Source organism: Sphaerodactylus townsendi, linkage group LG15 (assembly GCF_021028975.2).
Source record: "Sphaerodactylus townsendi isolate TG3544 linkage group LG15, MPM_Stown_v2.3, whole genome shotgun sequence".
Taxonomy (NCBI): Eukaryota; Metazoa; Chordata; class Lepidosauria; order Squamata; family Sphaerodactylidae; genus Sphaerodactylus; species Sphaerodactylus townsendi.
Genome location: NC_059439.1, coordinates 15,023,955 through 15,036,925, shown reverse-complemented (window position 1 = coordinate 15,036,925; position 12,971 = coordinate 15,023,955). Strand labels below are relative to the sequence as shown.

At 43.6% G+C, this 12,971-nt stretch overlaps 1 protein-coding gene across 1 annotated transcript in view; it reads right to left on the bottom strand.

Annotated features, from left to right (window-relative positions):
- IGF2BP1 (insulin like growth factor 2 mRNA binding protein 1) overlaps positions 1–12,657 on the bottom strand; it is a 76,483-nt gene extending 63,826 nt beyond the window's left edge. The window contains exons 1-2 of the mRNA XM_048518130.1: positions 12,045–12,657; positions 10,451–10,511 (exon numbers count right to left, since the gene is read on the bottom strand). Coding sequence (XP_048374087.1) covers positions 10,451–10,511; positions 12,045–12,219 — 236 coding nt within the window. The 5' untranslated portion in view covers positions 12,220–12,657. The remainder of the gene's footprint in view (positions 1–10,450; positions 10,512–12,044) is intronic.
- Between the last annotated feature and the right edge of the window lie 314 nt (positions 12,658–12,971).

Below are 12,971 nucleotides of genomic sequence, written 5' to 3'. Positions count from 1 at the left end.
CCACATGGAGGAGGAAGAAGAATTTCTTCCATCACAGCACCCCGACCAGTTAGACTTGCATCTGTTGTAGTTGGGAAGGTAGAACTGCTTGCCCTGCTTGATGTCCTTCAACCTAAGCCACCAGAGCAGGTGGCTCCTGACCAGCGCTGGAACCATTAGTGACTGGTCCATCTTGTGAAAAATTTGATATTGGTATGATTGAAGGAACTGTTGCAAGGGTCAGGAGTAGTCCCGACCCCACTGAAGTGCAGCCAAATTGGATATGAGCCAACTACAAGGCCCATCAAGACAAAGTTCTGCTGGTTGTGGTGGTTAAGAGCAGGTGCTTGCTAATCTGGGGAACCAGGTTTGATTCCCCGCTCTGCCACTTGAGCTGTGGAGGATTATCTGGTGAACCAGATTAGTTTGTGCACTTCAACACATGCCGGCTAGGTGACCTTGGGCTAGCTAGTCACACTTCTTTGGAGCTCTCTCAGCCCCACCGACCTCACAAGGTGTCTGTTGTGGGGAGAGGAAGGGAAAGGAACTTGTAAGCCCCTTTGAGACTTCTTATAGGAGAGAAACATGGGATATAAATCCAAACTCTTCTTCTTCTTTTAATTAGCAGCCAAACCATGCCCCTGATCTTTTGAGCCTTCTGGTCTGTCATAAACAGTGCCCCCTTCATGGTGTCAATCATTGTTCTAGGTGTTCCTCGGATTGAACCAGATGTAATTAATATGCGGAGTGATCCACCAAGAATCCATGCTGCTCCAGACTTTGTAAGGTCATTTGCATGTTGACTGTTGCTTGTTGAAAAGAGTGATACTCGGCCTGTGTGATGCTTTTGCCACACACATGCACTGAATTAGTTGAAAGATCCAGACGAAAAAAACTACAAGAAAAATTAAGTTATTGTGGATTTGCAACCCAGAAAAAATACCTTCTGTGACTCCATACTTAACTGCAATCCAGACAAAGGTATGCCTCAATCCCCTAAAACCATTGGGCCTTATTAAGTCCACTTAAGTGCTTAACTGTGGGTTTAAATCCCATAGATTTAAATAAGGTCCGACAAGACTAACTTCCTCTGAATGTTTCTGACAGCAGAAGTAATAAACAGGTTTAAATTGTAGTATTAGTTAACTGGATTGTGGATCTGGCTGAATCGTAGAACTTCTAGAGCAGGGGTCTGCAATTGGCCAAGCTGGCAAGGGCTGATGGGAATTGTAGTCCATGAACATCTGGAGAGCCGCAGGTTGCAGACCCCTGTTCTAGAGCAGTGGTGGCGAACCAATTGGCCATGCTGGCAGGGGCTGATGGGAATTGTACTCCATAACATCTGGAGTGCCAAAGGTTCGCCACCATGGTTCTAGAGGGAATCTAGACCCAGTGAATCATGAGACCAGCGTACGATTTAACAAACTGGCAGCGTACGATTTAACACACTTGTTTAAAGCCTTCAAGAATCTCACCTGTTTTAAAGGGGAAAATGTTATGAAGGATTCCGCCCAAAAGAAGAGGTACTCTTCACAAAATTCTTCTGATACGCCACAGAAGCATGAGAGATGACTGCAGGATTCCCTCACATGCAAAACCACTCTCACCTCACCTTGGCCTTCCAAAAAAAAGTTCACCTTAATATCAGTTGGTATGACCTAGCTCTTCAATCACTAGAGCAGAGACTGGGGGGATCCATTAGCAGATATTTGGTCCCGTTCCCATGCAGTTTGCTCCCCGCCTTTCTTTTATATAGACCAGGGGTAGGGAACCTGCGGCTCTCCAGATGTTCAGGAACTACAATTCCCATCAGCCTCTGTCAGCATGGCCAATTGGCCATGCTGACAGAGGCTGATGGGAATTGTAGTTCCTGAACATCTGGAGAGCCGCAGGTTCCCTACCCCTGATATAGACTCTTCAGCACTCTATCATTGCGCTAATTATTTAAAGAGCTCGTCTGTTCCGCATGATCGTAGGCTTTTTACAAAAGCAAGGTGAAATGTATTCGCTTCTGAATACTTGAGAGGTAAGTTCAAAGGTGTTCCTTTCTCACTTAGAGTGTGCCCCATTAATTCTCAGGACACGGAAACTCTTCAACACATAATTTTAGCCAGTGTAGTATAGTGGTTAAGAACAGGTAGATTCGAATCTGGAGAACTGGTTTTATTCCCCACTCCTGCATCTGAATGGCGGAGACTTATCTTGTGTACCAGATGTGTTTCCGCACTCCTACATTCCTGCTGGGTGACCTTGGGCTAGTCACAGTTCTTCAGAACTCTCTCAACCCCACCTATCTCACCAGGTGTCTGTTGTGGGGAGAGGAAGGGAAAGGAGCTTGTAAGCCACCTACAGTCTCTTTACAGGAGAGAAAGATGGGGTATAAATCCAAACTGTTCTTCTTCTTTTAGACTGTAAGTTGTACCATCATGAGCACCAGTTAAGGATTTTTCCCCTGTTGTCAAACCTGACAGGAAGCTCAGCTCAGTTCTGTGTTTACTTTCTGCTAGAAGGTTAAAGCGGCAGGATTTCTTTGGAGATAGCAAAAATTTTGGCTGAGGTATTCAGACTGAAAAAACAGAGAACCCCAGGTGCAGATTCCTAGTGTAAATTGTTGTGTTTTAACACTTTGTATCGTGTGTAAGCAAACCTTTCTGAGCAGTACTTTAAGTACAGTAGCAACATTCATTCAGGTTTTTTAAAAAGTTAAGATTTTTAGGCATCAAACAAACTGCTTTTTCTGGGAGATCCACAGGTGTCCTGTTAACTTTTATAATTTAAAGAGAAAAATGGAGATTCACATAAATACATATTATTAATTCCACAGAATCGTAGGGCTGTTACAGTCTTGCTTTAATGGAAAGAAGGAGGAAATATTTACTGCTTTTTTGTCTATGATGTTTTACTCTCCACCTGGAATTATTTCATTCAATATCGCAGAAGATGTATTGAAAACAAGGACTAAAAATCTGAAATTTCCAGGCTCCAAAAGTGGCATCCCTATCTATTTCACACTGGTTACTTCTTGAGGACCTTAAAGATCCAGAAAATGGCACACTCTACCAAGACCCGAACAAGAATGGCACATTAGATATTTGAAGGGATGTCATGTTGGTGAGGGAGCAAGCTTGTTTTCTGCTGCTCCAGAGACTAGGACCAGCCAGGAGTAATGGGTTTATGGTGAAGGAAAAGAGATTCCACCTAAACATCAGGAAGAACTTCCTAACAGTAAGGGCAGTTCGACAGTGGAATGCACTGCCTCGGAGTATGGTGGAGTTTCCTTCTTTGGAGGTTTTTAAAGAGAGGCTGGATGGCCATCTGTCAGGAGTGCTTTGATTTTGTGTTTCTGCATTGCAGGGGGTTGGACTTGATGGCCCTTGTGGTCTCTTCCAACTCTATGATCTTATGATTCTATGATCCAAGGGGCATCAGGGGAAAGTATTTTCTACATAGCAAGCCCCCCCCCCCTTTTTTTTTCTGCACAGAAAATCACAGCTGAAGCTGGTTGCAAAAGTATGGGGATATGGGATGAACTCTTCAACAAAAAAGGAGCAAAAATTCCACTGCCCCAGGTTGAACTGAAATTATTGCTTTGACCTTACCATATCTGCTTCCTTAGAACATAAGAACATAAGAAAAAGCCAGCTGGATCAGACCAGAGTCCATCTAGTCCAGCTCTCTGCTACTCGCAGTGGCCCACCAGGTGCCATTGGGAGCTCACATGCAGGACGTGAAAGCAGGATTCATTTTCAGAGGTTCCTTCCTTTCTTTTACACAGGCCCCTTCTCCCATTCCTGACTTGTAAGTAAGACTACAAATAGCCATTTGGCTAAATTTGGTGTTAAGCTCAAAGCAATTTACAACCAAGAGACAACGTTTGTGTTTCAAAAACTCTCCCCATCAGAGTGAACCCACAGAAAGCCATAGCTGAGTTTAGGATTACACAGAATCATGCCATCCTTTCCTCATCGGTAACCGCAGAGAATTCAGTTTCAGGTGAGTAGCCACGTTAGACTACAGCAGAAGAATCAGATCTGAACCCAGTAGCACCTTAACAAGGTAAAGGTCATAACTGACCCACGGATGTCACATCACAGCATTTACTGGGCAGACCATGTTAACAAGGTGGTTTGCCATTACCTTCCCCACTAGCACCTTAAAGACTAAAGATTTCCAGAGTATAAGCTTTATCTTGTTCATCTTTAAAGTGTTACTGGACTTGAACCTTGATCTCCAGAAAAAAGTAAGGCTGCTTCAACTTAAGTGGCACTTTCAGAGCTTGACATCCAATTCCCCTCTAAATCAAATGATCTTATGACGCTCAGGATAGCAGGAAATTGTAATTTTTCCTAACCAACACCTGACTTAAAATAATAATACATTCCATTAATAAATGCAAAACAGTGTGCTGTAGCGGTGAAGAGCAGGTGGATTCTAATCTGGAGAACTGGGTTGGATTCCTCACTCCTCCATCTGAGTGGCAGAGGCTTATCTGGTCAACCAGATGTGTTTCCACACTCCTACATTTCCTGCTGGGTGACCATGGGCTAGTCATAGTTCTTTGGAACTCGCTCGGTCCCACCTGCCACCCAAAGTGTCTGTTGTGGGGAGAGGAAGGGAAAGGAGCTTGTAATACACCTTGAGTCTCCTTACAGGACAGAAAGGAGGGGTATAAATCCAGACTCCTTCTTCTTCAAGGGAAATAAGTTCATTAATGGCCCCATCCACCAGTGGATGCAGCACACCGGACGCTGCGACAGCATCCCAGCGCCCCTGCCACCTTCCTCCCAGTCATTCGCCACTTTATGCAGGAGGAGGGGGTTTATGGTGCCCCATGTAGGCTCAGGAAGGCTGTTTTGCTTTGCAAGCTTCCCCACAGAGCCGGAAAGCATCTATGGGAGTGGCGGGCCAGCATGACGGCAGCCAGCCCCCTGGCCCCTCGGATGGGGCAGGAAGCCAGCAAGTAGATGGGGTGTCTAGCAATACAATCTTGAGCAGAGTTCCACCCTTCTAAAACAGTGACTTCAATGGGCTCTGAAGGATTTAATCTTGCACTGTTGTTAGCTATCGCTGTCCTACCTACATGGGACTGAGGTTTAATTCTGTCTTGATTCTTGGATTTTCAAACTCTGAATCCACGCTACTTTTCAACCGTTTCTCCTGTTTCCCGAAAGCGTACAATTCTGGAAAATATCAAGTGGGAAAGGGTAATTCTGCGGTTCTTCGAAGAGGGGAAGTCATTTATTATTTCAAATTTGTTTCACCGCTAACCCAAAACAGTTCTGTTTTCATTCCCTCGCGTATCTTTCTTCTTCATATTAGCAAAGAAATTAACTTTTTTAAAAACCAGAACAAAAACGGTAAAATTCCACCCATCTACAATTGCCCATTATTCCTCTAATCGGTTTAAATCGATAGATGCTAAAAAGGTAGGAAGATTTCCACAAAATGTCTCTCCAGCTCAGAACTGGGACCAGAAGAATACAAGACTGGAAGAGACTAGTTTAGAGGGGAATGAAGATTCCACCAAAACATTAGGAAGAACTTCCTGACCTTCACGGCTCTTCGACAGTGGAATTTGCTGCCTCGGAGAGTGGTGGGGGTCTCCTTCTTCGGAGGTTTTTGAACAGAGGCTGGATGATCATATGTCGGGAGTGCTTTGATTGTGTGTTCCTGCATGGCAGGGGGTTGGGCTTGATGGTCCTTGGGGTCTCTTCCAACTCTATGATTCTATGATTCTAAGTGGGAGCCACACAGCTTTTTAGTTCAGTCTTTACGACAGCCCTGGTCCCACTTTGGTTTTGTTCATGTAGGTTCCACGATCCCCAGTATAGACTTTTTAGGTGGTCCAAGCAAACCCTTCCTTCTTTTTTCACCAGCAGAAAAGCTGGTGGAACTCAATCCTGAGTCTCCAAGTAATCCAGACCATTCAAAGAACTGTGCCACCTTCCAGTGGACATTTGTCTTATCCCAAAGAAACACAACCCAAGTGGTTTCCAAGAGGAAGTCAGATGTAATTTCCTGCCTCCCCGAAGGCAACATGGGAAACACCCACAAGATGACCTCTGGTTCAGGGGAGAACTCTTTGCTCTACACTGTATCGGTACACATTAGATGTAATCCCCCTTATGACTCTCCCTGCCAAATCCTACGCAATGGAGCACAATTCTGTGCACCTATTATCTCATCCAGGTAAGTATGTACAGGATTGCAGAAATCTGGCTGTTTGATTGACACTACTTGACTTTTTGTCATTGTTGATAAGATGGAACAACCCTCCAGGCTTATATCTGTCTGAGAACAGTTTTCCGCTGATCTTGCAGTTCTGCGTTTTGATTTGAATGCAGCTATTACAAAAGTTCTTGATGCCTCCTGAACAAAGCCAACTATGTTTCTCTTACAAGTTTACTCTTAATACTCTTAAGAAGTTCACAAGACAAGCTATTTTGATTGCCTGTACAAAAAAGAAGGGGAAGCAACATGGAACAAGCAAATCTACCAAAGGTTTTTGCAGAACCATTACAACACAATTATAGGTCTAGTCTATTTAAGGAGAGTTTTTAGAATGATCCCAATTTCTCATCCTTTTTGCAGGAGGAGGAGAAGGAGGAGGAGAAGAGGAGGAGTAGTAGTTTGGATTTATATCCCCTCTTTCTCTCCTGTAAGGAGACTCAGAGGGGCTTACAATCTCATTTCCCTCCCCCACCCCACCCCCAACAAACACCTGGTGAGGTGGGTGGGACTGAGAGAACTCTGAAGAACTGTGACTAGCCCAAAGTCACCCAGCTGGCATGTGTTGGAGTGCACAAGCTAATCTAGTTCACCAGATAAGCCTCCATAGCTCAAGTGGCAAAACAGAGAATCAAACTCGGTTCCCCCGATTAGAGTGCACCTGCTCTTAACCACAACACCACGCTGGTTCCAAACACTTTCTGCTGGGGAATCAATACTGAGGATTGTCAAAGTTCTCCCTCTAAAGTTTTTTTAGGGGCTCATTTTTACCAACATAGTGCAAAAACTTGAGAGCGTCACTACATGCATATCTATCATCAGGTCTCTTTGAGCACTTGATATGACCTCGGCAGCACAATTTATGAGCCACTAAGGCAAGCACATCTGAAATTGTGAAATCAGGACAGGGAGATTTGTTAAGTAACTCTCAGACCACAAGACACAACTAGTGTGCTGGCTTCGTGGGCGATAAAATATGTGGTACCATTATAAAGCCATGAATGTTTCTAACAGGGGCATCCTAAACATGTGCACCTATGTTGACCTACACGCTAACTGCACAAAATGTCTTTAATCAACGTGATCCTAATCCAACAGAAATGAGTACCAAACACTCCCCCCCCTTAATAATTAACAAGTGGGGTAAATCTGTGGAATCAAATCTTAGACCTGTGGATATCCTCACATGTGATAACCCCTGATTTGCAGGGATTTGGGCCAGTGAAGTATAATCAGTTTTCTCAGTTACAAAACTTCCTTCCCCTCCAAACTAGTCACTTCCAGTCTTCATATTTGGAATGTTTGCTTGATGGATTCACTTAATTTTCCCCTCCTTCGTACCCATCCAAGGTTTGCCTTCCCCACCCATTCCCTTCACTTCAATCTCTGCAGTCTCAAAAAACTCACCCCTGCCCTCCACACTTCTTAAAACATTCTTGAGCCTTTAAAACATATTTGAAGGTGTTTCAATTAATCCTTTTTTCTCAAAGACCTTCCCTGATTTTTACAGAAATAAGTGTAAGTTCTCCTTATGTCCCCTAAAAATAAATGTATACTGGGAACACTTGCACCAAACATACAAGGTATTGGTTTGCTCAGTTTACCCATTCCTACATTGTAAGATCAGACCAGAGATCCTTCTAAGTAAGTTCCTTTGAAATCAACGGGATTACTTAAGGTAAATGGAGAAAATGCCCACAGCCAAAGAAAAAAAGGGCATCTCACTTACCATTAAATCATTTGTTTGTGCACAATTCAATTTTCTGAAGTAGAGAACCACTCATATACGCAAGGCAGTTGAAAGAAACTAAGACATAAGTCAATGTTTAGCTGTTGAGCTTCAAACATGATTTTTAAAAAAGATACTGTAGGAATCAGATCTTTCTAGAAAATGAACTTCAAAGTGAAATATTAAAACCATTCCCCAGTTCTGGTAGAAATCTGCCCACCCCCCCTTCAACCCTTAGTTCTTCTACAGGACTTTATGCATATGTTTTGATTCTTATTTAAACCAGTCAAATAGAAAGATGGCAGGACAGTTTATGAATGGTCAATATTCCATATCAAAGACATCAGAATCCAATTTCTTTTTTTAAAAAAAACAGTACCATCTATCTCGCTGGGCACTCTTTTTAATTTCTGGTTAGTGAGGCTGAACAAATGAGCCAGTTTTCATATTTATTTTATTTTTAAATTAAACAAGCTCAGTGCGATTTTTAAAAAAAATATCTGAAAAGAACACAGATTAATATCCCCAGTGTTTTATTTATAAAATGACAACTTTCACAGGCATAGTAGGACACAGTAGTGCCTCTCGGTACCCACATGTTACTGAGAGTCTGCAAATCATATTTAATTAACTATTTCTTTCACTGTGCTTAAGCAAAACAATAGAAGAATCAAGTCCTGTGACTGGAACACACACAGTTCAAAATACTACCCAACACAATCTCACACTTACAATAGAAAGAGGTTGAGGAAGATCTACCATGAACACACTGACTATGATTTCTTCTAACAACTTGCCAAAAAGACTCAACTTCGCCTTCCCTGCTATCCAAAGCAAAAAAATGACCCCCCCCCCCAAAAAAAAATCTCCTTTGGAAAAGGATTTAAAGTAACTTCGCCACACAAGCTTAGAACATGGTTTTAAAAATGTATGTTCAGAGAATCTACAAATAAAATCTTTGGTATGCATCTAGTGATGTCATCTCAAAACCTTTAAGGAAGACTTTGAAAAACTCCCAACATGGCCTCCGTAACTATAAAGAAGACAGAAGTTGCAGACACATGGAACAGACTAGATGGATTACAAGTTCTGGGAACAGGTTTGGTTATTTTGATTGCTCCAAAAAGGCATTTTTGCCTAAGCATCCTAGTTTTATCTCTCTAGTTTATACAATTAACTGCAATAGGCTTGAGTTACACACATAAACAGTCACAAAGTTTAAGTGAATAATCAGTTTCCTAGGAAGAAGCTAAACTTGGTAATCACTGAAAAACCCACCACATTCAACACAATATTTTTCAAGGAACCAGGAGGGCAAATGAGACTCATTCCGTCCCTCTTTCCCTCCCCCCTCCAGCCACCAATCCCCTCCCCCTCTCCCCCAGTATTTATTATGCTTTGTTTCGTTATGGAATTAGCTTTACAACAATTTTCTTTCTCCCAATTGTCACTGAAAGCCTCTGCTACCTATTTCTACAAATCCCTGTTGCAAAACATATTGATCAGTCATTACATAAGACCTCTGCCTGTTGCTACAAATAAAAAGAAATTATCTAATAGATTCTGGGATCTTTCCAATCCATAGAGGGAGCTGCAGGAAGCCATTCATAAAAAAATATTCTAGGCTCCCTCAGCACATTTGGCTTCAAAAGTCTGAAAAGTTCAAGAAATCCCATACACAAGGGAAGGAGCTGTATCTATCAGACACACAGGGAGATAATGCTTTTAGCTAGAGCAAATAACAGCTCCATTTTACCCCATTTTTAAAAACTTCTTTCTACAAAACAGGCTGGAAAAAACGTGTTCACACTAAATTCTGGTAGAACGGTGTTGTGAATGTTGTGCTTAGTTCCTGGGTTTCTCATGATTGAAGAGTTATTTCAACTTTTCTGTAATGGAGGGTGCTACATCATGCCTACTCAACTCTGCCAAACAGCATCCAGGCAACACAAATATTGAACAAAGACCAAAAAGAGATGAAATATGGCAACTCTTCTTGAAAGCATGGTGGAAAACCTCTCCACAAAAATGCATCGTTTGAAAACGTTTCCTCCAGCAGCAGGAACAAACAAAACACAACAACACCGCATTCTTTTCTACTTCAAGAATTTGGGCTCACAGTTTCTTTCTCCGTTGATTTTAGAAAGAAAATTAAAATGCAAGAAAGATAAGGATTTTTTTTAACCCTCACACACCTGAAAGCTTATTCAAGAAGACACAGTTGTACAGTACATGGGTTCACAATATGCAGGACACACAACCTCCTTACCACCAAATTCTCACTGATTACACCACAGAACACAGCTAATGATTTCTACGTTACAACTTCCAAAGGAACTTTACTGAGAAATGTACAAGCAGGCCACCAGAGTTGATTCCGCTGGGGAGATCTTCAAATATTCTGAAGACCTACCCGTAGCTTATCAAACATGAGACTTTGTTTTAAAAAACCCACTTTTTTAGCCATTTCTTTTTACCAAGATAAAATTTCAAAGAAATAAACCACTGGATTACCTTTGCTTTTTAGGTACTGAATGTTCAATCTCTAGATGTTTTCCAAGCAGTTCCACTTTGCCTAAAAACACAAATGTCTTTTTAAAAAAAACAAGTAATAAAAGAATCCGAACACCATTCTCATACACAAATTAACTGCTTCAACGCCTCCCATTTTAATTCACGTTTATTACATTGCAGATGGAGTTCATCAATAAATCACACTGCTTAATTTAATTTTCCTTCTTTCTTTCTTTTTTTAAACGGGGGTTTTTCGTTCACAATAGAAGGCACCAAGCCTTGTCCAGGAGCACATGTCTGAGGAGATTTCACCGATTTCACATTTGGGTGCTACAAAGATGTGGTCCCTCAAAAGAAAGCCAAAACATTTCGAGGCCTCCTCTTGGTTTCATACCGCCACCCCGCCCCCAACCCGTGTGCTTGTTTTTCTGTGTCTTCCTGACTGTTTGTTTTAAAAGGAAATCAAGGCAAACTCTCCAGTTGACTAGAAGGACTGTGAAACTAACAAAAGAGGAGAAATCTAATGTAGGTGGAGTTCGTTTTGAGCAAGGAACCAAACAGGTTTGCTCATAGCACAAGTCGATTCCAGAATAGCTGTTGAATTTCTTCTCTCTGAGCAGCATGGCGACATCCACGAAAATTATGCACATCACATGGGGGGGGGGGGGGGGATTAAAATCAAAATGGCCAGAGGCCAGAACTGCTCCCCTTCCAGCCACATTTCTCTTTTAGGGCCCCCTTTCCCCATCCCCCCAAATCACCACCCTCAAAGAGTCCCACAAAACCAAGCATTTTGGTTGCATGGGAAATCCCACAAGGTCTTACAAAAATGGGCCAGGGGGTGTGTGAGAATGGGTTGTTAGATCCTCAGTAAATGAGAATAACTCCCCCCCCCCCCCGCTTTCCATGATCTCTACATTACTGAAGGGGGGGATCCAAACAGGAGGAGTTTGCTAAGGCCGCCAAACAGACTTTCTAGCCTCCTGTTTCGAAAAAAAAATTGTTTCTATTGCTTGGAGAAGACTTGGCAGTGCCTTTAAAGGAGGATCTCACCCCACGGAGTATTATTGCACAAATGTAAGAGCCCAGCAAGGGCCATTGAGTGGGATTCTCCAGAGGCATCCCCGATCCTTTAAAAACAAACCCATAAAGAGGAAGAGGGCACACCAAACGCAGGCAGATGGGAAATCCCAGGCCTCCACGCCTTGTTTATTAATTTGCCGTGGAGGACACCCACCTCTCTAGATCTGGGTTGCAGGCCCAAGATCTGATGGCCAAAGGGGGCGAGAAGCAGAAGAGAAGCAAATTGTGTGTGTGTGGGGGGGGGGGGATTCTCAGTTGTGTAGGGTGGGAAGAGGAAATGAAAGTGAACTTTCATTGATAACCCAAAGAAAGAAAACAGGGCGGAAGAAGCATGCCTAATGGGATCTGAACGCATCTTTACAACCCTTTGCCAAATATATATATATATTGGGGGTGTCTTTTTTGGAAGAATCTGGAAAGGAGTCGCGCTTTGCTCTCCCCCTCTCTTTTTATTTGCAAAAAGGGAGGGGGGCGTTGGTGGCCAACAAGAAAAGAGACCCGTTTGGCTTACCCGAAAAAGTTTCGATGGCTTTCATGGCCCACTGGTCATCTGGGCAGTCCACAAAGGCGTAGCCCGATTTCACCAAGAACTGGCCACTGAAGGAGATCTTGTGGTCGTTGAAGACTTTTTCCAGGTCGGCCGGAGTCACGTTCTCGTTGAGGTTGCCAATGTAGAGCTTGTTCATGGCTGATGCCTTTTCTGCACAAACGTCGGGTCGGTCAGAAAGGGAGGGAGGCGGGAGGGAGAAGAAATTATCTCACATGCACCGGGTGGGAAAGGAGCGCAGCGCGCACGGGGCGTGCGGAAACTTTGCAAAGAGCCCCCCGGGATCTAGGCAGCCCCCCTCCCCAAAAGATTCCTCCCACCGCCCTCTGAGGCGAGGAAAAGTTTCTCATTCAGTCTGGGTGGGCTGCAAAGCGGAGGAAGCAGCTCTTGGCGGGGGGGGGGGGGGGCGTGGGGAGAAAATTGTGCCCCGTTTGGTCAAATCAGTAGGGTGGAGGGGATGCAACTTGGTATGGCGGGCTTGGGGGGAAAAAAATGGCTCGCTTTTTTCTTTCCACCCCCCCCCCCCTTCTCCCCAACTCCTTTTGAGTCGCAACTCGTGTGTCACACACATACACACACAGCCGGGACGTCTCCTGGCCCCGCCCCTGAATAAAATCGACCTGGAAAAAGGAGTGAAAATGTTTGCAAGAGGAAGCCACGTGGTGGAGCTGGGCGAGGACCGCCCCTCCAAGAGGAGGAGCCGGCTATTTTTTTTTTTAAGCTGCAAAATTTACTATTGTGTTTACCTTTTGCCTTGGCTTCCGATTAATAAAAAAAAAATACTTTGCAATGGGGGGCATCGGATGGAGACTTGCAATTCTGGTTTTTCCGACCCAAACGAGTCAGCCACACCCCCTACCAGCCCCCCTGGGCCGTCCCCTCCTCCTTCCC